A 27,214-nucleotide genomic window follows, 5' to 3' on the forward strand; every position below is an offset into this window, starting at 1 on the left:
GATTAGTTAAAAAAAATTACTAATTTCTCTCGATAAGAAAAAGAACAATTAATAACACTATTTAAATTGTTAATAAACCGATATTGCTATTAGTTGATGGAATGGTCAAAAAAAAATTTTTTAAGCCAAGTTCAAAGATATTTCTGAAACTGCATCCACAAACTGCCAAACATTATACCTGGCACAGATGAGACATCAAATAAATATTTACTGAAGTGAGTGGTAAAATTTTATAAGCAGTCAATTTCAAAGCACTGTGAATATAGCATAAATGTCATCAAAGGTCAGTTCAACTAGTGATTCTATACCAGAATTGATCTGTTTTGACTTTCCTTGCACTCAAAACTCTGTGTCTCCTCCTCTGTTTCTTTCCCAATCTTTGGTAAGAGGATAGTATGTGAAACCTACTGGTAATTCAAGGTGATAGACTGAACGACCACATGTGTTCATAAACTCTTCCTGTTGAGACTCTATTACTGAAAAGGGAATTTAAAAATGTTTAAAATGACAGAATGGAAGAGAAGAGAGACATCAAAAAATATATTTCAAAAAACTGTATGAGATGGAAAATATTTAAAAATAAAAAATCAATTAACAAAGTTAGAGAAGGCTCAAACTTTAAATAGCTATACAGATTAAAACTAGAAGTGAACCTTAATTCCTAAAGAGGTCTAAAACTTAAAGGCATCAACAAAGTCATGGAAGGGACAAGGCTGAATAGGAGAACTGGTACAGAGTACGAACAGAGTGTTCATCTTTTAGGTCCCCTTTGCCATATCATATGCAACCAAACACATCATTTCCCAGCTGTGCAAACTTGGGCAAGTTTCTTAATACCTTTGCACATAATTTTTTTTGTTTGTAATGAAAGAATAAGAAAATACCTACTTCACGGGGTCATCATGATGACTGAGTCAATATATATCAAGTACATAGAACAGTATCTAGCACATGGCAAGCATGCCATAAAGCACTTTTACTGTTATTTAAGCCTGTGAGATGCTATTTGCTTTGATTATAGTGTATAACTGTGTGAGAATCATAATTTAAGTAAAATCACCTTTGAGGGACACATGAATGATGAAGGGATAAAGGCACTTTCGTCCTGTGAACACAGCTCTATGATAAATATACCACAGCAACATCTTTGTTTAGTCTCAAAGCAAGACTAATAATCATGAGTGCTGCAGAAAAGTACTAAAATGGTAAAACTAGGGGGGATGGAAGGGGAGTTACGGGACTGAAAAGTAGTTACCATTTTGTACGGCGAGAGAGAAGAGCCTCTGTGATCTTCCCTACGTCGTTCTGCAAGTATAATGGCTATCCACTGCTTATTTATGAATAAAAAATGATGAAATATTACATAAGAAATGTTAGCAGGAAATCTTATAGTTCGTGCTATCTACAAAGCATTTATTGCAATGACAAAACTAGAGGTTAATTACTTTTTTATTGTTGAATTATATTGTAAAGTCTACATCTACAGTTTAATCAGGAAGAAATGCTTTGCATTTACATCAAGGACATATTTATTCTAGTGGAATAAGAAACAGACAAAGACCAAACACATTAAAAAAAAAAAAAAGACTACATGTTTTACCTGGTCCTAATTTTGCTATTTTGGACCATATCTTTCCTATTAGAAAACTGATTTTACATACATATTAAGTCTGATTTATCATTCCATATTTTTAAACATTAAATGCCGCTTCTCATAATTTCTAATTATAAACAAAAGATTGAAAACAAAATGGGAAACAAGGTTTAAAAACAAAGTAAAAGTAGACTGCTATTACCTTACAGCGAAAAGCTGAGTAAACTGTGCCCCTCTGTGGCTCATCTCAAAGAAAATACTTTAATCAGAGAGGCAAGTGCTTCTGATCTAGATGTACGTTTTTCACTTTCCCTGTAGGACCAGGCTTACAAGCATTTCTGGTAAACTGCCAATTAAGTGAAAAATGTCTACGAAGTATCTAAAAGCTAAATACCAGAATAGGGCTAATTCAAATCAAAATTGTATGCTCATCTAAATACACATCTTTAGCTTTTTCCTCTTTTAAAATTACCTTTTTATTTCAGATGATATTTAAAAATAACTTACATGGTTAGTGTGCTTTATGGTCAAAGACTGTAAAATTGAAACTCAAATGAATAAAATTTTTGTTTTACTTGATTCTACTGAAATTTTAATTACCTACTATTTTACTTAACCAAGTTATACATGAGGTAAGTTTTAGCTAAAAAAATAAATCAACTACAAAGATAAAGTTAACCACTTCAAGAGTACACAAAAATCATAATGCCCATCTCATATTCTGAGTTTACAAACTTATGTATTAACTACCATGTATCCAAGAAAAAGTTTACTATGTAATTTAAAAAAAAATATTTTTGCACTTTAATTATGTTGGGAAATAGAGGGCAAAATAACTTGGCAAAATTTGTTTTTGGTAAAAGAATACAATGCAATAACAAATCCAAATGGAACCTAAGACCAGTGTTTAGTTTCTAACTTCTAAACAGACATACACACTTATTAATCTAAAAAATATTTTGGTAGCAAATTGGATTGACAAAATGTTTTGCTGTAAATAAAAAATACATGTTTCCAATTATAGCCTTATAGCTAGCTAAACAGCTTTTAAAAACACATAAAGCCAGCTAACAGCTCTCTAAAATATGTCACACTAAAAAATCCCTGCTAAAAATCAACTGTATTTAATGGGTCTTACTGTAGTAGGACATTCATGATACTAGAAATCTTTTAAAAAGTGAATACAATAGGGCTACGGCAATACATTCTATTAATAAAAGTTACAGAAGAGATTATTGCTGTACTTTTCCCCATAAACACCATTAAACTTTGCTGCCGTTAAAAAAAGCACAACCCCATTACATTTTTCCCTTACTGAATTTCATGTTTCACATCTCTAAAGTTTTTATTCAGCAGAGAATAAATCTTAAAATCTTTTCTGTAAGAATTCAAAGTATTTAAATGAGTAGCTTCACATTAGACTGCCATGTTTTGCCCTTCTTGTTTCCCAAAATACACCGAAAACAATATACATTTTTCTCAAAAATGAAATAAGATGCCCACATTAAAAAAATAAAGCCTACAAAAATGTTCCAGAGCTAAAAAAGATTGATATGGCACGAAGTGATCTCCTACTAGTCCAAAGTCCAAAACATATAAATGAAGTCCATTTATATATCTTGTTTGCTTTTCAATGGAATACATTTATTGAGGTGAAATCACATTATTTTTAGCTCTTCAGTCAACAAGTGTACACAAATGTTTTTTTATACAGTTATTAAAAATAGGAGACCAAGCTGAGTGTGCCAAAGAGATATCATTCACTTGTGATTTCTAGAGTCATTAAGAAATTTAGAGAATGGATTTCGTTGGTTGGTTTCCATAGCTTGATAGACCAAAAACAAAAAAATGACCACAACAACAAACAGCAAAACTTTTACCCACATGGGAATGGAGCGTCCCTTTTTTGTTTTTTCTGACTTGACATCTGCCAAGGGAACATACTTAGGAATATATCTGGATGAGAAAGACTCCTCCGTCCTGAAATCACTGAGTTCTAACGGCCGGCCCGCAGCCCCTTTGATCGGTCTGCGGCAGCTAGCACTGTGGGGAGTAAAAGGAGGAAAAGGAAAATAAATTTTAGATAAAGTCATGATTTAAATAAATAATATAAAATGTCAAAAAAAAAAAAAGGTAAAATAAAATAAAATGTCATTACTGCTCCTGTCTCAAACACATTCCTTGAGGTTAACAGTAGAAAGTTATCACATATGAACAGTGAGGCGTCACCTTTTTAAAACTTCTTTACATTTTCCACTAAAAAAGTTAGATGCAAATTTTTTATTAAAAAATAATATGCAAAATGTTGATAAATATTCACTAAATTTGCCTTCTTCAAGTCTTTTCAGAGCTAATAGCGGCAATAGGAGGAAAGAAATAAGGTAGTTTGGTTGTGATTCCTTCAGTCAGGAAACAATTAAACAGATGTGTAAATAGTCTTTTCAAACAGAAGAGAAACTCTCAGGGAAAACAATGCTTTACTTCTTACTAGGTTTCCATTTCAATTTAAAAATGAGAATTAAATAGTAGGTAAATGATGTATTTACAATCCTTCAACTTAACAAAGTTAATTTTGAAACCGACTCGTGTTCTAGTCAAGATGGCAGAACAGGGATTCTGAATTGTTTATGTATCACTTTTAAAATAAGAAAAGTTACTAAAAAATTAAAAGAAAGTAATACCAAACTATCTATGTATTTGAGAACACAAAGAGAAATATACTCAAAATGTTAACAGCTAATTTTCTAATTTGTAAAAATTTGGATGATTTTTACCTATAGTTTCAAATCGATGACCAACACACTGTATGTACAAATACAGAGGAAAAAATGAGCTAATTTTAAAAGCAAACAAACAAAACAAACTGACTCAATTTTTCAGAATATGAACTGGTAGCTTAGAAGAATTAAACTGCTCCCAAAAAAGCTTAATTCTAAGAACACAGGTATACTAACTGTGAAAAATTAGAAATTAAAATTCTCATATGTATATTAAATAATCATGTTGCATACCCTAAAAATATACAATTTTTATACATCGATCATACCTCAATAAAGTGGGAATAAATAAGTGAATAAATAAAAATGTCCAGTAAGACATACTAATACTTGTTTCAATGTATCTGAATACCTAATTCCTGTTGGTGTTGATGCTTCAAAGGGAAACATTTCTTTAAGAATATCTCTTTCTAGTCTTCTTTCCTCTGTTTTTTCTCCCACCTAAGAAGAAACAAAGAAACAACTACAATTAAAATTTAGTGTAAATGTGCAAAAATTAAAATATAATTTTAAATAAAAGTTTCAGAGGACAGAATGCACTTCAATCTATCCCAGCTTTTATAACTGCCATTTCTAAATTTATTATCACCTAAGGAGTCACACACTTCCAAAGCTCTCTTCAGATTTCTTCAAAATGAAAGATATGTTAATGTGATAACTGCAGGAGAAAAAAAAATTGCCACACACTTTAATAAGTAAAAGTTAAAAAACAAAAATTGAGTGCAGCTTATTTGGAAGTATAAGTTCCCCCACTGAATTTCCCGTGCTTTTCATTAAGAGTACACTGTTTCTTCCTCCACTAAGAACTGTGTTATAAGATAAATGATCAAATATAGCAGGTATCAAATTAACATGGATCTTTAATTTTAGTATTTTTTAACTAGAGTCAATCTAATCTTCCTAACTTAAAAAACATAAAATATATATTTTTTAACAACTTGATTGTTGTTTTGCTGTGTTTACCTTTATGCCCAGATCAAAATAACCTTTGGTTAAGATTAAAACTACAATGCATCATGCAGTTAGTACTTAAAAGCTTAATTACACAGGAGTTAATCAAATGAAGCGTCATACAAAGTCATTTTGAGTCCCATTATTTGACCTTCCCGTGAAAAATAGTAAAGCTGCCCCCCTACAGCCTAGTTACACTTTCGACTCACATCCATAACAAAGAGAACAAGTTATAAACAGCAAAAAAAGACCACTCCCTTGATAATTGGAACTTAAGAGGCACACAGTAGCAAGAGGATAGGATTAGCATGACATATTAGTTATTTTATCATCACTATAGAAGTATGTCTTTAAAAGAATATATGCATATATACACCCACACACATCACCCAATAAAGCAAGCTCAGCTCCCCCCAACTCCAAAAAACAAATATAAATATTTCCTCTTTAAAAGATCAATGATAACATCGATCTAAGTTTTATTCATTTACTTCAGCTCTTGTCAATGGTTTCTTTGGTGTTCTTCTGGGAATGTCTGAGAATTCAGTGATTGGCAGAATAGGAGCTGCATGCTTGAAATTTCCAGTCACCCTATTGACAACCTGCCAAGATTCAAATTATTCAGACTCAGAATTATCCAAACATAACAAAGACATGTGAAAAAAGAAAAGAAAAAGATATTTTATTTCTCTAATATTTGATACTTTCCCTTAATAAAAATTCAGGCAAAAGGACTCAGAAATGAACATATTCAGTGGTTCACATGTGAAGCCTTATCATTCTTTAAATATTTTAGCAAAAAGGTATCCTTAGAATACTTAGGATTCTTGCACAATAAAAAATCCTAAAATTCAGAATTATATGGGGAAAATGAGTTTAAAAATATATAACTTTGAAATTTGCCAAATTCACCACCTCCCCGATTCTAATTAAAGGGTAATTTACAAAGAATACCACTTGTATAGTTTATGAAACATATTTACTAAGGTTTCGTTGCTTGAAGCCATTATAGTTTCAGCTATGGGAGTACTCTCTGAAATTATTGCACCATCTATACGAAAATGTTCTGAAGTATCCACCTGTTAGTTTGAAAACAAAACAAAAACAATAAACATAAAACAGTCACTAAAACCCTACCAATCTGAAAACCCAATTCTAAGCAATAAGCCTTGCATCACCCTTTTCCTCGGAGTTCTTCTCGACCCTCTCGTGGATTCCCTAGTTAATGCCTGTAGAGGTCCGCCTTTTGAAGATCCACTTGTCCATTCAGTCTCAGATATTCCAGCTTGAGAATAGCTCTATTTAAGCATTGACACATTAAAAAGTCATATTCTAACATCAGACACCTTAATGGCCATATTAGCATACTGAGAAGCCATGAAGTCTCCAAATGCTAACATGTGCAAACAATGCTGTGCCCTCAATATATTTCTGTGTATATTGACTGATCCGATGTGTAGCTTAACGTACAATAAAAATACACTAAACAGTCCAACTACAGAAGCTCACAAATTAAAATAAAAATGGGGGCGGGGGGGCCCGGACATCAATTTATCCTTGGCTCTTTTTATGACTGCTGTTTGCTGTTTGGCTCTGGTATTAGAGCTGCATCTCTTTGGCTGTCTAAACAAAAAGCGGGCTGAGCATTAACTTTGACTTATGTCATTTGCTACAACAAATCAATTTCTTTTTAAAATAAAATACAAATTTTATAATTGTTAAAATAGATTGAACATTATTCTTTTCATGTGGTTAGGATTATTTAAATAGATCAGTTTAAATTATAATCCATACACAGCTATTTGAACTTAAAAATTCCCAGATATCAAACTCAGAAAGATATTAAAATTGAGCACCAACACAAACCTGGTGGTCACCTTTCATGGACATGCAAGCCTAAAGTGTCACTGTGCCAAACCTCAGTACTACCCACTCCTCACTGCTCAGACAGTGGTTACCTTCCAGTCCCAGACTCACCTTTCCCTGAAAAACTAAGTAGTTTTTCTTCATTTAAAAAATAAGTTGGCAGTCCCTATATAATAGCTTGAAAATCATGAAATTAGTGCTTCTCAAACTGTGATTTGTGTATCAATCACTTGAAGCTTTTGTTAAAATGCAGATTCTCATGTAGTAGCCCTGGGGTGGGGCCTGAGATTCTACATTCCAAGTAGCAAATTATTCAACTCTGAAGCCACTATTATCAGATGCTCCTTTTAAATTCTTTTAACTGGAAAACAGCCATCGATGATTAGTGTTATACTAGAGAGTGTTTATACTGTCACTTTTGCTTTCAAGCTAGTATTTTATCTAGATAACATATGTTTTTATATCCAAGTCAGTATCTATTAATTTTAAAGACAGATAAATTTTATTCTTATTTTGGGACAATGGCAGTCATCCAATAGGTATGCTTATTTGACTAGTAGTATTACTACCAAACCCATACAAGGTACAGACAGTCTCACAGAACTGATTTTGAAGTGTCCTTCTGACTCACAATCTGAATCTCTGGATTCTTTTTTCTGCTATCAATTAGGAAATATTCACTGAATGCAAACTTAATGTTAGTCAAAAGGCAAATCTGTGAACAAATTACATATACATATGATAAATGCTTATTTAATAAATTCCTGATTAACTGTATAGAAGGAAACAATAGTTTTAATCTCAATCCTGGTGGCACAGTATCATTTGGAGAGCTTTTCAAAAAATATCAAATGCCCCCAACCCCACCTTTGACCAATCAAGTCAGAATCTAGAAGGGCCTGGACATACTAAATTTTTATAGCTCCTCAGGAGATTCTTAAGTGCAGCCAGGGTTGAGAACAACCGGTTTAAGATAAAATAACTGACTTATGATGCATCTCAAAGTCAAGTATTTTTTAAAACCACTTTCAACAGTTTCCTCTTTAATAATCAACTGATCAATGGCAATAAAAATAATTACAAGTATTTTAAAAATACTCTATTTGGTATTATTAATGTATAGTCAGTATTTCAAAACTCTTCAAAGAATTAAAAACTACACTGCTGAAAGGTCTAACAAAGTTATCCAACTGATACAATATAAAGACCAGGTCCTTCACTTACATCCACAAAGGTAGGGGGTTGGGGTGAAAAGACATCCTTTTCCCTTAAAATTGGTTATCTACCAAATTCTAGGACTTTCCTTGTTATGTCTTATTTTAAATATATAACTGAAATAATCTATCAAAAATTTTATTAAACATCTATTGAAACTATTATGGTTAACCAAGTTCTACTTAGCGATTCTTTATTTTCTTCCATGAAAGGAAACACGAGAAACTCACTGGTTACCCATAGGAACAGCTGGGAACAGGGGTGGGAAGGACATTTTCCCCTATAATTCATTTATACTTTCTTCTATTCAGGCACATTAAATTCTTTAGTTGAGGACGATCAACCAACTTTATTAGTTCTTGACTGTCATTGTCTAATTTAGAATTAATTATCTTTGCAGAAAACTAACAACTCTTCACACAACCGGAAAAGATATTCTGAAGATTAAAAAAACATTTTCTCTACCAGAATCTACTGTAAGCAACTGACCTTAAAAAAAATACAAGTAAAAAATAATAAAATTGTAATTCAACGTTATAACTACTTAGTAAGATAGACCAATTATTGATTGACAAGAAACTCACTGCTATGTAAAATTAGTAGTTAATGTGATTGTTACATACTGTGGCCAAAATAAGAATTGCAGCATCATCTATTTTGAGCAAGATGTTTCATAAAAGTCCAGAATTTAGCATGGAGACAACAAGGGAAAGAAACAAAAACCTTCTCACGGTGCTTTCAATAAGCTATCAGGTTAAAAGTTATCGGAAGACACTGGGTAGTTGAGGCACAGACAATGCAGAAGCTGGGCTATTAAAGGAGGCTATAAATCCCAGTGAGTAAAAATATAAGCTATACACAAAATATTTACACAAAACTAGGTTATGAAAAGAAATAATCAGGTTAAAAGCCACCATAAAGAACTATCAATTTAAGTAAAACATGACCAGTATGGTTATTCCTATTAACTGTTTTTCAAAGCAGCAGCTTATTCCTCCCTAAGAGATAGGAACTTATACATTGCTGGAGGGAGAGAGGGGTGGGCCCATGCAAAATGCTTCAACTATTATGCAGGGGAATTTGGTAACACCTAGCAAAATTACCCAGCAATTTCACTTATAAATTTCCTGAAGATAAATTGGCTAAAATATTAAATGATACATGTAGAAGCTACTCATTCATTCATCTTTGCATAATTCAAAATAGCATATATCTAAAAATAATCTAAATATTCACCAAAAGGAAAATGGCTGAATAAATTATATTACATCCATAAAATGAAATATCATGCAGTGGTATGAAGCAATGAGGAAGATGGCAATACTATATTCTGATATGGAGTGATCTCCAGGATATGTTTAGATAAAAACAAAGATAGAAATGTGAAAATAGGCTGCTTTTTATTTGAGGAGAGCATAGATAATATATAAATATATGTATTTACTTACATTTTCAAAAACAAACAAAATTTAAACCAAGACTTAATAAAAACGATTACCCGTGGATGGAAGGAACAAAAATAGAAGCCAGATTCCTGACGCTTATCTATTTTGCTTAAATAAAACCACATACATGTTCTCAATAATTAAACAATATGAAAGAAAAAGAAAAAAATTATTCCAAGTGACTTTAAGATACTCAACATAAGAGAAAAGAGACACAAGTAAAACACAGAAGTTAGAGAAGTCTTCATTCATTTATTTGATGAATTCATGATTTATTTTCTCTAAAAAATAAGTACTCCTAGTCTACGGCTATGCCACTCTGAACAAGCCCAATCCCATCTGATCTCAGAACCTAAGCAGGGTTGAGCCTGGTTACTGTTTAGATGGGAGACCACCTAGGAAGATCAGGTGCTGTAGGCGTAAAAAATAAAAATTAAGCTGACAAGGTCCTTGCAATCTGTGAAGTCAACCAAGGGTTGCCTTGCCTAAAAATAAATAAATAAATAAATAAATAAATAAATAAATAAATACTCCTAGCTTTACTTACTGAAAGGCCTAGAGGCAATGACAACCCAGCAGGAATGAACACCAGATTGTAGGTAGCCTCCAAATGATATTTCCCATTATCTATTAAAAGGATTAAGATTCTTTAGAAAAATGGCTGATATGTTAACAGGCAGAAAATATCCATGAACATGGGTCATCTTACTGTGCCAGAAAACAAGAAACTATCAAAGACAAAGGGAGTCGATAAAAGGATATAGGAACCAACTCAGTAATTTCTAATGGCTAAAGGTGGCACAATTTGAACATGAAAAAAGAATGATTGAAAATGATCATAAATCAAATATATAAAAACCATACTAGTAAAAAATTTCACTGATCACCTTCCAAAGGTGGTAAGAATGACTAAGGTGACTAAGGCACCTTAATTTAAAAAGTGGCAAATAAAAGGCAAGAATTAAGCATTTATCCTGGCTCTCCTGTATGAATTCTATTTCAATGTAACTAAGCAGTTCACGAGGAAAAGTTCTTCATAAAAGAATTCCAGTTACAGATGTAAGGAGAATGAGAAAAATCACCATCTTACAACCTCAAATGAAATAATAGACCTCGGCAATAATCATACATGACTGTCAAAATCATTACATGAAAGGGCAATGTGAAAGTTTATAATAGATGGATTAAGCTTTCAACATTTGAACTTATTACTATATAATTTCAGCATCACCGAAAGGATATCAAGTGCCAAAATCAAGCAATAGGAAGGCCATGACACCATTTATGAAACATTCCTGTCAAAGAAACTGAACCTGAATCTATCCATCCCTCTAATCTGTGCTGTCCAAAATGGTAGTTGCTAGCCACATGTGTCAACTTAAATTTGAGTTAAATAAAATTAAAACTTTAGTTTCTCAGCCACATTAGCCACATTCCAAGAATTTGATGCCCACATGTGGCTACTGGCTATCATAATGGAACGCAGATACATAACATTTCCATCATTATATAAATCTAACTCCCAGGCTATAGAACAGCAAATTAAATGACATTTGAAGGAAAATCTACCAAATTCAGAATGTGGGACAATCAATAGAAAACTGACTCATTTTCTTTATCACATAAATGGCGTTATAGTAGAAATAGCTACAAAATTAAGGTAAAAAGGAAACAATACAAAACAAATAATATGTGGAATTTCTTTGGATCCTTATTTGAATAATTTAATCATAAAAGACATTTCTGAAATTGGAGATATGAAAAATTATTAATTTTATTAGGCATGATAGTGGCATTGTGTGTGTGTGTGTGTGTGTGTGTGTGTATACAAACAACTTCCATCTTTGTTAGAGATGTATACTGAAATACTGATATTTTAATGTGTGGAATATATCAGAGATTTGCTTCAATGTACTCTGGCAAAAAGCAAAATAAAACCAAAGGAGTTTAAAAAACTGGAGGGTATGGATGAAGATGAAATAAAACTGGTAAAATGCTCACAACTCTTCAGGCTCTGTGACTAGAGGGTCATGAAACTTCTCTCCATTTGTCTACATTTTAAATTTTGTGTAAGGCCATTATCTAATTCTGCCTGTTGTCTCCTAAATCTATTCTCTCTTTTGATTATCCTGTCCCTCAGTTTAGATTCCCCAACACAACTATCTCTTAAATCACCTTTAATACCATTTTTCCTCCCTTGTTTTAACCTATTATCTGACCAGTCAGCACCTTGCCTTCATACTCTGGGCCAAAATTCTCCATGCTTGTCTATTTCAGGGTCCTTCACCAGATTTTCCTAGTTTCTGCATTAACTGCATCTTGCCTACACCACAATAAAAAAGGTAAATTTTCATCTAGAATAAGGAAAAAAAAAAACAGACTAGCTTAGGACCAGACTAGCTTCAGAGTGCAGGGAAAAGTCACAGAAGACAAGAAGGGCACAAGTAAAAGCAAAGTCAGAAACCGAGAGACAAAGACACAAATACAACACCCTTCCTCTTCCTCTTAAAGAAATTATGTCAGAACTGCTTAGGCATTTCTACCTTTTAAAATATATATTTTTTAGAAAGACAAATTCCATATGATTTCACTTACATGTGGAACCCAAACAAAATAAATGAACAAATATAACAGAAACAGACTCACAGATACAAAGAACAAAACTGGTGGTTGCCAGAAGGCAAGGAGGGGTGGGGGGCTGGATGAAAAAGGTGAAAGAATTAAGTAGTACAAATTGGTAGTTACAAAACAATCACTGGGATATGAAGTACAGCATACGGAATATAGTCAATAATATTGTAATAACTATGTATGGTGCCAGGTGGTGCTAGACTTATATCAGGAGATCACTTCATAAATTATATAAATATCTAACCACTAGGCTGTACACCTGAAACTAATATTGAATGTCAGCTCTAATTGAAAAATAAAAATTAAAAAAAAAGATATGATCAAAATTAAAAATTAAAAACACTCTTAAAAAGCTGTATGACTGGCTCTGAACCATGCCTAGCACAGAATCAAAACACAATGAGACATTTATTAAACACTTTTGCAGTAGGCGCAAACTAGACTATTAACAAAAAACATAAAGTTTACATGTCTGTTCCCATTTAATGAACAATGGAATAAACACTATTGAGTGTGCTGGAATATGCATGTCAACCATTAACCAAAGTGTAGGACACAGGCAAATCTGTGTTGTCTGCAGACTGCTTGTACCTGAATACAGTGATCATAAAACTGAAGATACCTGATTGTGCTCAACTCTTCTTTGCTTCAGTGTTACTGGAGTCTTTGCTCTGCCCTTTAGTGGTTCTCTCTTCTCAAGCTTGAGCTCTATTTTAGAGTCTGGAAATAATATCGGAAAAACTATTACTCTTTGAAAGACACAATGAATTACAATTATCTTAAGATTAGTTGGGATTGCTGGTTTTAGGCACATTAACATGTAAAACAAGTTTGTCTATTGCTATTACCTCAACAGACCAAAACTATTTAATTTCAATGTCTAAAAATTTTTCTTTCCCACTTTTATTTCATTCCATTTCTGTTTATCTCTCCTACTCTTTAATCTGATTGCTACTTCTTCCTATTTCTCCTCCTTGCCTTTTTCTGGGACTAATAGCCTGAAATGAAAGTGCTCCCATGGAGGCCTTTCACTAAAAACAATATAGATGTGAGGAAAGAACATTAAAAAATATAGTTACCATTCTTTTGTCCATACAGTACAAAGATTAGTTATTAAATTAAAATTTGTAATGTGGAAAGCAAAAAAGCTATAAGGAATTTTGTGGAAAAAAAAAAAACAAACCCTAAGATACCAAGCCTCTAACAAGTGCAATGATGTTATTATGTAAGTGCAGTTTAAGTCTCTTCCCATTTTTTGATGTAATTATAAAATACCTGGGTACAGTTGACATAAGTAGGAATCTTGTTGGTAGAAAAGTACAACCAATCACAAGCCACTTCTCCTCGTCCCCATAATACAAATAACATTTCTTTGAAGAGAAGCTAGTGCATCTATATTACTTAGCATATCACCATGATGGTTATTAACCTAACAACTCAAATATATGTATATATCTTTTTAAAGGCTTCAATATTCCATTCCCCTAGTCTTGATTTCATCACCATTAGAAGAGCTGGATTTATTAAAAGACTGATATAAATTTTAGTTAACTTCCCCATTTTTGTGGCCATTTATTATCACATAGCAAAATTAATGTCAGTTACTTCTGAAACTTGTTACCAAAAACTTTATATTACCTTCTTACCAGAGACAGAAATAGTCAGTTCTTAAACCAAAGCTTAGTTTTGTATGAACTCAATGTAGTTCTACGTAAGTAGTAGTCCAAATAGTCAAGTGTTTTTTGCTAACTACCTACTCCAGTACCGGTCAGTCCAGAGTCTACTTGCAAATATCCAAAAACTGAATAGTGATTTTTGCCATGGTAGTTCAAACGGTTCAATCTTTATTTAAGATTAAGGTATTAAATCCACCCCCGCTCCCCAATGCTCCCATTAATAGATCTATCAGTAAGTCTATGTTTGGGACAATTCTTAGCATTATGTAATTTTAAGCTTTTTCACCTCAAATTCTAAGTATTAGAAAGCGTCCAAAGTAAAGAACCCAATGGTAGTTGAGCAGAAATGTATTCAAACAAAGTATCTGGTTACAGATTAATTCCTCTTACAAATTTTAAAATTCTAACAGCCAATGAAAACATGGTCTTCAAACAGAATAAACCAATAATATTTACAGTATTTTCAACTATACCATTGGAATGTCAAGTGAGTTTCAATGATGAAATGATAAAGGAATGTTCATAAATATCTAACTCGTTGCAACTCCTAAGAATAAAACACACATACAACATGTTTCTGGAGACCACACAGAACTTAGAATTTAACAACTTTATTGAATTTGCAGAAGCATTCTACAGTAATACATTTGAAAATCACATAGCACTTAGTAGGTACATGTATACATGTACATTTCACAAGACAAATAACAAATAAATTTACTCCCAGAAAGCTGCAAAGATGGACATGTATAGTCTAAGGATATGGCTAGAAGTACCCAAAGGACCATATTTTGCTCATACTTAATACTACTTCCATAAATATACAAAGAAATTCAATTATAAAATGCCTCTACAGTTAGACTCTCATCTTACAATCATAGAAATGAAAACTGTTTTATATAGACACACAGACACTGGGATATAGTATGATTTATGACTTTTTTAAAAAAAAAAACTAATTTAAATTTGCTTTTAGAATTTAGATTAAGCCTATGAACTACAACATACCTTGAAAGTGTTACTTAAAAAAAAAATAACCCATCCTTCTAGCGTCTAGGTCATCTGGCAACCTAGTTAGTGATGGTGAGAATGCACTATCCTTGATTATGGTCTAGAGTAGTTTTTCCCAAAGTGTGGTCCACAAACTGTTTCTACCAGTTCATGAAGAAATGAGGCACTTTTTTTCTCTATCAAAACTTTACCGTAAAAATAAACCATCATTGATCTAAAAAGTATCTCTAGATTCAAGTTCTGGTGCATGCTTATCTGTGGATCAGTAACAGTTTATAGAGTGGCACTTTGAATGCAATGATCTGGAATATTATGAATGATACTGTACACATAAGTAAAAAACAAACAAAAGTGAGAAAATAAAAGAGTAGACAAGTTCTATAGAGTATAAAGATATGTAGACCAGTGAAGACCCTACTTATATTCTAGTTAATGGGATTTTCTTAGTTTTAAAGAGTTGTAAATCTTATGTAAAAAAAGGAAAGAGTGAACCATTTGAGATAAAAATGGGATCTAGAAGCTTTAAATTGTTTGTTTCAGGCTTTCTATCCGTGCAACTTCAAAAAAAGGGGTAGTGCTATATAGGTAATTATTTTAAAATTGTAATTTGATAGGTAGAAGCCCCATCTGGAGACTAAGACAACCTTAAAAGAAAATTCTGGGGAAAAAGTACTTGAAATTCCTAGAAAATCTGCTAAGTTCCCCATATCAGAGTTAAGATAGATGTCCTTCTTTCTAACTTCATTAGTGTTTATTTCCACGCTTTTTAACTACATTGCCTACTTCTCCTCCAAATAATGTTCCACCTTTAAAGGGAATAACAGCCAGCTTATTCTTAGAAGCTGGATTAATTTTGCAATCCTTCAGCCAGAGATAACGACGACCTAAACTGGAAGATCCCATGATACGGGCAGCCATCTTTACTTCATCAAATGCAGCTTCACAGAGAAATGAGGCTGCATCATATGTTTTGCTCAGAATCCCAAGTGCCTGTTGCATATGACTAGGATCTGAGCTAAGAATTTGTGCAGCTTGACTAATTTCTGCCTGCATAGCCCGAACTACAAAGGCAGTATGGGTTGCAATTTGCAAAGTTGATGCTGCAGCTTCGTATGCTCTACAAAGCGCTAAGTCCAACTCTTTATTGGTGGAAGCTGCCTGAATACCTGATGGGGTAGTGGCTTCAGAAATAAATCCCAGAATTTCATCATCTACTTTTGGAACCGATAATATCTGTGTTGCCTCTTTGGAAGAAACTGGATACTTGCATGCCAATGAAGGCAGTTGCCTGTCAATTTGCTGCCACTCCTCTTCAATTACTTTTGACATAGATTCGTGGAAAGGAAAAGATAGTTCTGGGGCATCTATTTTATCATGCTGTGACTGCTTAGACATTTCTATGCCTAAAGTAGCAAGTGAGTGAGAGATAACAGTTTTGGCAAAAGAAGACATCAGGTCAGATCCATGTATATTTTGAAATGCCACTGAGGAACCTGAATCCTTTTCCTCCACTGACTTTTTACTGAGTCTAGGGACTTTTCGTGGAGGAGACAGGGTTTCAGCTTCTTGAAAATGAGATCGATCAATTCTCTTCCATATATTTTCTACATCCAGTGGGGGTGTGGAGTTAGAAGTCCCAGGCAAACTACCTACCCCACCCTGGACCAGCAGAGAATTGACATAATCTCTGATTGCCTGAGCAAGTGGTGGAGAAATTACTTGTGATCTCTCGGACTCTTCTAGTGTTTTCTTTTCACTAAAGAGAACTGACTGATCTGAACCATGGGACCTCTGAGTACGTAATGGTTGAATTCCACTTTTCTCTCCATGGTAAATATTTTCTACTATGTCTTTATAACAAGTAGTGGTGGTTTCTTTTATCAGTGAAGGAGAAGCTGCAGCAGAGACCAACATGGCAGCGAGTTCATGCTGAGAAGATGTCGAAGAACTTTTCTCTAAACATCTATCATGGCTAGACTTGGAGGAAATAAACGAATTCCCTCCAGAGGCTAACTTCTGCATCTGCTGCCCGCTAGGCAAGGTTGTGGCAATAAGAGGTTCCCTAGGTGGGTCTCCCTTAGAAGCATGTACTTTTTTAGCTGCCTGTAGTTCAGTCCTGCCCAAAGGAGGACGGGGGGAGATTTCAGGAAAAGAAATACCCTGAAAAAATCCACCAGAGGGAGTAGTTGGAAGTTCAGAAAAAGGAACAAAATCCCTAGTGGACTTCGCTTTCTTGTGTTCTTTCTTCTTTCCTGTAGAGGCAAAAGAGGCAGGAAGTTTAAGCATTACCTGTGTTTAAGCTAATTTTATTCTTTGCCTCCTTGCTAACATAGTGCTGTTGAAAGAAAAGACTCTATATTTCATATTCTGAACATCCAATATGACAGACTATGCCCTGGCAGGCAATGCTTATGGAAATATAAGCAATTTGGGTCAAATTAAATAATCACGAAATTAATAAACACTTCATATGAATTAAACATTTATAAATATCAACCTTTTTCTTAAAATAAATTTTAAAAGGTCATTTATTCCTGTACAATTTTAAAAAATATTTAAATATCATGGTCTAATTTCTTAAGACAGTCAACTAAAAATGTCAAAATATTTGCTATAAAGATGCCTTGAAATAAGATCATCTAGCAAAACTTGTAAATTTTAATGCCTAACAGAGAAAACATGCCATATGTAAATACAACTGAAATATGTCAACTGTAAGGAATAAAACATACATATAATAAACCAATGAGATTTCAATATAAGAGTAAAGAGAAGTGACAAGGTTTAGCATGATATCATTTATATAGATCTTTTAAAGTGCAAAATAATACCATGTATTAGATAGATGCATATGAAAAAGTATTAAAAAAATGGATTGGAAAGATAAGCATCAAATTAATAATAGTGGTTGCTTCTATAGAGATGATACTTGGAAAGGCCAAGTGGGGGAACGTGTCTTTATTTGTAACACTTTATTCTCTTTGAAAAAATATAAAGGTACCTGGTAATTTTAGGTGACAGAAAATTAGACATTTGTATTTTTCTTGTTAGAATTCTTAACAAAAGGTATTTAAATCAAATTACTTAGAGGATTACTCTAACAATATGAACAGAAACTATATCTTGGTAATGTAATTTAAATTTTTTTCTTCGTGGTTACTGTATCTCATGAGTCTGAAAAAAATCACATATATTTAATTAACATCATTTAAAATTTTACCTTCCTCGTTGTCACTGTATCTGTCAGAGTCATTACTTCCATTCTGTCTTGTATTTTCTGCTGAAGAAGAAATGGTTGGCAAAGGAGTAGAAGATCTTGATTCTGTTCCTTGTTCTCTCAGTTTCAACAGCTTCTTCTCATATAACTTCCTGGTTGTTCCTATATTAAGGTAGAAATGGTTAATGCATTAGTACTTATATCCTCTTATTTAAAATGCAGCTCAGACATTATCTTTTTTAGCAACATTAAAATGTTATTTTCACCTTTCCTTTCTAAATTTAAGTGTTTAAAATAATATATAACAAATTATTTTATAAAAAGGTGTTTTTCTGGTATTTTAATACATAATTATAACAATGTTTCCTTTATAGCATGGAATACATAGTATATTGATACAGGTCTTAATTAGACCATCTACTGAAGTATTATGTATGACTGAGTATTTTTGAAAAGTTCTAGACTTTGTATATGTTCTCCAGTACTATATAATGGTACTTGCCTTTGTAAAATTGTTTTTATTAACAGATTGATTAGGGTGATCATTTCGCAATGTATGTATATCGAAACATCAAGCTGTACATCATACATACACCTTTTATTTGTCAATTATACCTGAATATAGTTGGGGGAAAAAAATGAATAGCTGGTACATCAACATGTAATTTAATGTATATTGATAATAATTTTAAAAGGGTATCAAATGTCTGCTGGCAATTATATTAATAGGCTTATTATCATCCATTTAGAAGCAGTGTGTTAAATAAAACAAAAGACAACATTCTAAATCCTTTACGACAATACATATAGGCAAAAACCTTTAATTCTCCAATGTTCGAACTTTTACATAACTTAGAAAATCAATATATATAGACCTTCCTCATCTTGAGGTTATTTATTGCCAAGACCCTCCAAACTTAATTAAGGTGCAATCGGCCTTGCGAAATCACCAAAAGTAACCAAATTGTGCAAATCGAGTGTATTTAAGTTCCAAGTTTCTCTTTTTAGTTTGTTCTTTATGGTATCATTCTTGAATTACAATCAAGACTTTTAAAAAGGTACTTAAAAATTTTATTTATTTAAACTGGTTTCAAGTATACAGTACATTGGTTAGACATCTATATAGTTCATAAAATGATCCCACCCAATTGCTCCCTCCCTCCCCTAGCCCTCCACCTAGCCATCATATTAATGCTAACTGCTTTCCCTCTGCTGTGCTGCCCGTGACCAACTATCAACTAATTTGTACTTCTTTAACCCTTCACCTCATTCTCCCAGCCCCCCAACACTCCTCCCCTCTGTCCGTCACTAAACTGTCCACTATATTTGTGAGTCTGTTTTTGACACATTTGTTCTTGTTACTTAGATTCCATTTATAAGTGAAATCACATGGTATTTATCTTTTTCTTTGACTTATTCCACTCAGCGTAATAACCTCTAGGTCCATCCATGTTGTTACAAATGGTAGGATTTCATTTTAAAAAAGTACTTTTAATAACGGAAAATGGGTACTATGCTGAAAACTGAGTAACTTGAGTTAAAGAAACAAGTCTGTCACTAATTTACTGATTTAAATGAATTCGGCCAGCCATGTTACCTCAGATTTTCCTCAACTGACATATAAGACCCATGAGTGTCTCACCAAGTAGTGTGATATGCACACCATATGAAAACAATCTCGACAACAGGTAATCTAGGAAATTATCTAGTTCAATTCCTTTATTTTAGTTCCCTCATTCATAGTTAAGGAAACAAATATCATTGTCATATAAATGATTAATGAGACTGGCCCTTAGAACCCAAACATAGCTGCTAGACGAGAGGGTACTGCTTCATAGGAAAGACATTTGAAATTTATCAACATACCCACAATCGGACCAGGATTCACTCCATATTTCACAAGCTGATCCAGAAGATCTTCATTAGTGAGCTCTGTTACATCTAGATCATCTTTATCTTCTAGTCTGGGTTTATCAGTTTTCTTTGTGGCTTTCTGTAAACAAAGGCCAGTTATCATTTCCACATGAATAAAAAAAGTTCATTTTACTATATGTTAAACATGGAAATTAACCTTTAAGTTAATTTACAGCTATATCGAGCCTCAGTAATTTGATTAAATTAAAACTCATTGTTTGAAGATATTTTCTAAGTTTGGTTATTATACAAACCCAATAACCAAGCAAGTGACTGAAATTGTAAAGACATTACTGTTGAAATAGTTTTGGTTAACCTAAAGAGGCAATGATGGCATAAAAAATTCAAATGAGCAAAAAGACTGGATTTAACTATTTTCATCCAGATAACTGTAAATACATTTTACTACTGGTCTCTTTTGATGATATTTAAAAGTTTAAATAAATCTAGGAGTTTAAGAGTTTATCATAAAGGCTTATACTTAGTTATGTATAAAAATGATTTCCTTTAAACAAGCTCATTGGAATTTAAGCCCAAATGAATATTCTTCGTGTAATACAGTGACTTTAACAGCCAGTTTCTGACCCATGTAGGAAGTCAGGCATGTCACCTCTGATACAGCTTTGTTGCCACACTTAGTTCTCTATGACCACTGCATTAAGAATACAGTGTTCCCCCTTATCTGAGGGGGATATATTCCAAAACCCTCAGTGGATGCCTGAAACTGGGGACAGTACTGAACCCTATACCTACATACCTATGATGAAGTTAAATTTATAAATTAGGCACCACAAGATATTACAATTTTAACAATAGGCTGTAATAAAAGCAATGTCTCCTGGGAAAACTACATAAACTTCCAAAATTAAACAGGAGAAGAGAGCAAACGTATGGGTAACTTTTAAGAGTTGTGGCAAATAGCCCTACAAATGCCTCCATAATCCCAGAAAGTATCAGAGCGCCAAACATAAATGGTTGCTTAAATAATGGCCACAAATATCAAAGTCAATTTAGGTCCAAATTACTGTTTAAGTCAGAAGAGTCAATACTAAAAATTTTATGCACAAATGGCAAAAATAAAAGTATATGGGCTGCTTACTTTCTAATGATGCTGAGGGGGAAAATCAGGCATTATTTGGCCATGGATTAGAATTGTTCTTTAATAATATTTCTTCAAAATAAACATTTGCAATACTTCATAAGACAAGATTATGAGAAATTATTTTTTAAGGATAGCTGCTAATAAGAACAATGTTAATTTAAGAGACATCTTTAATAAAAAACACGGCTGTGAAAAGTTAGGGTACTTTCAGAAGGCTTTAACATAAATATTGCAGTATCCTAGGATCATCAGGCTCAAATACTGAAGGAACTCACACGGCGATATCAAAATAGTTGCCTAGAGTCTAAGGGTTCGATATACCAAAGACTTGAATTCTTTAGAGAAAAGACATTTTTTAATCAAACAGACTTAATCTCATGTTAGTGACCGACTTGAATTTTCCAAAGCTTAGGAACAGGTTGAAAAGAAAAACTCCACTGTATAACAAATACTTTAAATAAAATAAAATCAATCAGATACAGATTACTTGTAGACTATCCCTCCCACCATAAGAATGTTCAAATTCTACTATCAACAAACATCCAGGAATTTCAACTTCTTGCAACAGCCTGAGGTTTTCAAGAAATCTTTCTTTGGCACTCACCACATTCAACCTACTTTTTATTAGTTACGTGTATAAATGCTTCTCTATCCTCTCTAGATGGTGAACTCCTTGAGCAATAGTCCCTAAGTCTGATGTTATCAAAACCTCAAAACTTTTGGAAAAGTTACCTCTATTTTACAACATCTTATCCCGTTCTGAGTCCCAATCTTAGGCCTGAGAATCTGTATTTTAATGTGTAAAGTTTAATTTTGGATGTAGTGTTAAAGGAGGTAGCAGAAAGCAGGAGCCTTTGTCATACTCATTATTTGCATCCCAAGCATCTAAAATAAAAGTGCATGACACAGGAACAGGCACCTGATGTTTTGTTGAATGAATGAATGAATGAAAGCAACATCTCAAGAGGAAAAAGTCATTTATTTTTTAAAATCCATTTCTTATTAAGAAATAAGGCTTATCAAATTGAAGCAGAAAACCAACTTCCTTATATTTTCCTAAAACATAATGAAAAACTACAGCTGTACAAAGAAATTTTATGAGGTCAATAAATTGTAACAAGCTAAGTCAAATACAGCAGGAGTTTATAACAAGGTACTTGATTTTTATTATTAATTTATAGGGAGAAAAGTTCCAGAAAAGTAATGCCATTTTATGAAATACCAAATTCAATAAGAATAAAAATTGGGAGACAGTGTGGTATAAATAATTATCAAGCCAGCAATTTCAGTAAGGAGGGAACCATTAGTTGTACAGATTTCTGCCTCTAGAAAGCTTTGTTCCTTTAAGTAAATCATGTGACCTCTAAGTTTCATTCAGTCAAAAATGCTCAGTACCTACTATGTGCCAGGTACTGTTCTCCAGTTTATTCCCAACTACGAGATGATCTAATATCTTTTTCGACTTTAAAATCCAACAGTTGTATATCACCTATGTGCTACTCTTATTTTTGAATCTCTACCATTAGCATCAAAGATGTTGAAGTATAACAATAACTATTGTTATAAAATAGATTCCGGCGAGTACTTACTATGTACCAAGTAGTATTCTAAGTCTCTTATGTGTCTTAATGAATTCTAAAAATGCTGAGATACTAATAGCTCCATTTTACAAGAGAGGTAACTGAAGTCAAAAATTGCACAGCTAACTCAGGCAATCTGTATACTATGCTATATAGTAACATTTGAACAGACTTTATGTACACATCACTTTCACAAACTTACCTCAATTCTGAAGAATGTATCACAGTTAACATTGTACTGTTTTGGCACTGAATAAAAACAAAAAACTAGACACAAATGCAACCTATTGTCACCCTCAATCTAATTAAGTAGGTATTATTCCTATTTCAGATGAAAACTGAGCATCTGATAGACACTTCATTTTTCAAGGTCAATAAGTGGCAGACCTGGAATTTGAATCTACGATCCCAAATCAGCCTGCACACTTAACACCTTACTGTGGAGTACGATGGCCAATTTATGATTTAATTAACATTTACCATTTTTAATATACTTTTTCTGTTTTGTTCCATGTCTTTAAATATTTCCTGTTAAGAATTCATAATCCACCAGATCAGACCATTCAAGAATGTTATGCTCCATTGGATTCCAAATAGCTACGCTGCTTGGCACCTTAGAAGGAAAAGGCAGGTTGCCAATTCTGTAAATGTTTATTTTTGTGTCAACAATCCAGATAATCTCAACACCTAAAAATATTGGTATCACAAAGATGCATAAAACAAAAAGCTTAGAAATAAGAAAACTAAAAACCAAAACCAAATTTTGGATATGCAAAACATCTGTCATATTACACCAGATAAATCTAAGAGACCATGACGATGACTGAAATGGAACAATTTCACCTTTAATTAAAAATATCGTCTACGGCCTTGCCATCCTGAACAAGCCCAATCTTGTCTGATCTTGGAAGCTAAGCACCGTCGGGCCTGGATAGTACTTGGATGGGAGACCACCTAGGAAGACCAGGTGCTATAGGCGTAAAAAAAAGAATAATAATAAATAAGTAAGAGATTGTAAGCTGACAAGGTCAACCAAGGGTTGCCTTGCCTAAAAAAAAAAAAAAATAGTGTGGAAAAAAAAATCCTCATAAAACCCATGTCTAAATAGAAGGTAAATACTATGCCTTTGGCCAAAGCCACATTAATGCTTGATTTATTTTAAAATGTCAAAAATTCACCACCTAAGAAAATCTGCCTTATCTCCAAATTTAAAACAATTTGGCTTTCTCTTAGATTACAAATGTTCTTTAAGAAATGTGAGTCTATATTATTATTATATATGGGGCTAACAATGACAAGAACATAAAATATATACATAAAAGGAATGTTCCATAGAGAACCTTATTATTATAAACAACCTAAGGTTCTTTTCCTGTAAATTTCAAGATATTTTCCTATGCCTGATAAAAGACCTATCAGACTGTTAGATTACAACTTTTACATAATGTATTTTAAACAGAAAATGATGCTACTGACCAACTTACCACTATTAACTTTTTCAAGTTGTTGACACCACTGAGTCTACTCAAGGGTATATATTTTTGAGTTTTAAATACTGAAAGTTGAAAGACATCTACGGTGATGAAATAGTTTTTCTCTACATGTATCAAAATGTTAAATGAGCTATTAAGGGCTTAACATGCCACTGGACATAGTAGGTTCTCTTAAAATGTTAATTCCTTTCACCCAGAGCTTATTTGCATAGTGCTGACCAACCTGGACAACATGAGAGATTAGTTGATATGATGAATAAATAACAAATGTGATCAATTATCAAAAAAAAAATCCATTATATTATTATTGTGCTGGGTGGGGTCTGCAGAAATCCATCTCCAATAGTTAAGAGCACAATGGTAGATATGAAAAAACGCCAGATAACTGAACTGAAATTAAAAATGTTTACACTCAGGCCTTCTTGCAATCCAAAGAACAAAGGGTAGGCTGGGACATACTCTCTCTTAAAAAGTTGCTGCCGCAAAACATCAAAACCAAGATAATTGTTTCTATGGAAAACTAATCAACATGTAAGAATTAATAATCCTATTATATAAATACAACCAAATACTTTCATGGCTCAAGAATAATACATTTGTGCAGAAGGCAAATATAGGGATCTAGGGAAGACCTGTTTTTTTTTTTTAAGTGTGTCAATTTAAATGAAATATATTTCATTTCTAACCGAATCTTTACTATAATAGTTTGAATATTACTTTCCTTTTCAGAGGGGTTGGGATAAAACAGATAAGGGATATGCTTTATTTCAAAAGTAAATTCAACATGCGAGTCAACTAGGTTTCTTCAAATCCACAAATACATGACATCAGAAACAATAACATGCGATAGCCTTTTATTTATTGAATAAATATTTATTTGGCACTACTATGTGCCAAGTACCTACTTAAGACTTAAGATTTTCAATTCTCTAAAGACCAGGGTAAGATTTAATTACACTTACATGTATGTACTATATTTTTGCTTTCAATTCCACGGGGTAGTCCAGAAAGCACATCAGATAGATTTGTAAAAACTAAAGTTAAACAACATAACTTTAAAATAAGCAGTACTTTTGTTTTTGAGTTATACTAGTAATCACTAGCAACAATTCCAAACTCCACATCCAATGTTTTACGAACCATTATACTATTACACCAATCACTACTTTGAACCACATTCTGCTAGGATTTGAAGTCTGGTAACTAGGCAGATTCATAACAAAATAGCATACAGAAACCCAAAGAACAAAAACCAAACTATTCTAAAAAAAAATATATATATATGCATTTGCTGAAGCCAATCTGAGATTTACCCGAGATCAGATAGTCCAAATTGCGGTACTGACATATCAGAATGTCAGGAAATAAACATTTCTCTTAATTCGGAAGTCTCTTCTCCTCATGAAAAATTTACCCAACAGGAAAAAAAAAAGTCCCAAAACCTAAGCTCTTAGTAACTAGAATTTTTCAAGTATTTGAGCGTCTATCACCGCTTAATGATGTATTTTCAAATGCTCATTTTAGAGTAATGCTGCCCCGTCAAAAGATGGCCTGTTGCTGTAAGAGTAACACAAACAAGAAAAACGGTTCAAAAAGCCCTCTAGATGCAAAAACATAAAAAGGCGGGAATTTATTTCAAATTTTGGTTAGAAATTAATATGCACAAATTGCCCTCCAGAGAGCGCTCTGAGACTCGGTTGCTGCTAGTCATTTCAGTCAAGAAAGCGGGAAAACGCTCGAACGTAACCTATAGCAGTTTCGGGCTGACCCCCTCCTTAGCGCTTTTGAAAAGGACACGGAAGTCCCAGGCTGAACACCCACTCTCGGCGGCCGGTGGTCAAGACCACAGAAGCACCCGCGCGCGCCCGCCACCCACGCGCGACCTCAGCGCCCACGCCAACTTCACACGTCCCAGACACGCGCGGCAGAAACGCCAGCCTCGCAGCCCCAACTTCGCGACTCTCTTCTCCAGCGCCCTCCCCTTCGACAGCCTGCGAGCCCGCGGCGAAGGGCCCAAATCCAGCGTCCGCACGCCCAGAGGCCAGCCTCCTAGACAGGCGCGGGGACAGCCCCGCGGCCGAGGAGGCCCGAGGGGGCGCCAAGGAGGGAGGACGGCGAGCGCGCGGGGAGCTACAACCGCCAAGCGCCCGCCTTTGTGGTCCCGGCCGGGAGTCCTTACCCTGCCGACGGTGGCTCGGCTGCGGCCCGCGGCGGCGGCCCCGGAGCCGAGGACCGGGGTCGGCTCGCGCTCCTCGTCGCTGGAGAAGTCCGGGGGCCCCTTGCTGTTGGCGCCGGCGGCGAGCGGCGGCCGGTTGCGCGCCGTAAGGTGCTGCAGGTAGAGCTGCACGTACACGTCTTTTCGCTGCTCCCCGGCCGGGAGCGTCACATTGTTGGCCACCAACTCACTCTTCAACTTCTCTTTCGTCAGGACCGAGGGGTCTTCCAGGAACTCCGGCATCTCGGCGACGTCTCTTCCCCGCAGCCCTCGCACCCGGCGCGCTCACTCTTTGCCCGGTGGGGGCGCCGCGCTGCCGCCTCCGAGCCTCCCGACTCCCGCCCGGGAGCAACACCGCGGAGCAAAAAAAAAAAAGAAAAAACTCGCACACACAAAGCAAAGGCCGGACACAAAAGCCCCAGAGCAGAACTGTGGGCCAAGTGCAGCCAAGATAGGAGCTCACACCAACCCCAGCCCACACACTACAGCCGAGGAGGGCAGCCTGCTTCGCCCACGCCCCAAGATCG

At 34.3% G+C, this 27,214-nt stretch overlaps 1 protein-coding gene and 2 pseudogenes across 4 annotated transcripts; 2 read left to right on the top strand and 1 right to left on the bottom strand.

Moving 5' to 3' along the window:
• Positions 1-1,431: 1,431 nt before the first annotated feature.
• On the bottom strand, positions 1,432-27,214 carry TMPO (thymopoietin). 4 transcript variants are annotated; one of them, XM_039874050.1, is made up of 9 exons: positions 26,652-27,205; positions 20,250-20,376; positions 18,387-18,545; positions 13,102-13,199; positions 6,501-6,620; positions 6,306-6,401; positions 5,814-5,924; positions 4,724-4,812; positions 1,432-3,637 (listed from the first exon to the last, which is right to left on the bottom strand). In XM_039874050.1, exons 1-9 carry the CDS (start codon positions 26,928-26,930, stop codon positions 3,355-3,357), a joined length of 1,362 nt encoding a protein of 453 aa, XP_039729984.1. In that variant the 5' UTR covers positions 26,931-27,205; the 3' UTR covers positions 1,432-3,354. The 4 variants fall into 4 exon arrangements, with proteins under 4 accessions (XP_039729984.1, XP_039729985.1, XP_039729986.1 ...); XM_039874051.1 differs by lacking the exon at positions 6,501-6,620 and having other exon boundaries at positions 26,652-27,207; XM_039874052.1 differs by lacking the exons at positions 6,306-6,401; positions 6,501-6,620 and having other exon boundaries at positions 26,652-27,206.
• Positions 10,150-10,268, top strand: LOC120611760 (uncharacterized; annotated as a pseudogene).
• Positions 23,840-23,958, top strand: LOC120611819 (uncharacterized; annotated as a pseudogene).

The sequence above is a fragment of the Pteropus medius genome, unplaced genomic scaffold (genome assembly GCF_902729225.1).
Source record: "Pteropus medius unplaced genomic scaffold, Ma_sr-lr_union100, whole genome shotgun sequence".
NCBI classification, from domain to species: Eukaryota; Metazoa; Chordata; class Mammalia; order Chiroptera; family Pteropodidae; genus Pteropus; species Pteropus medius.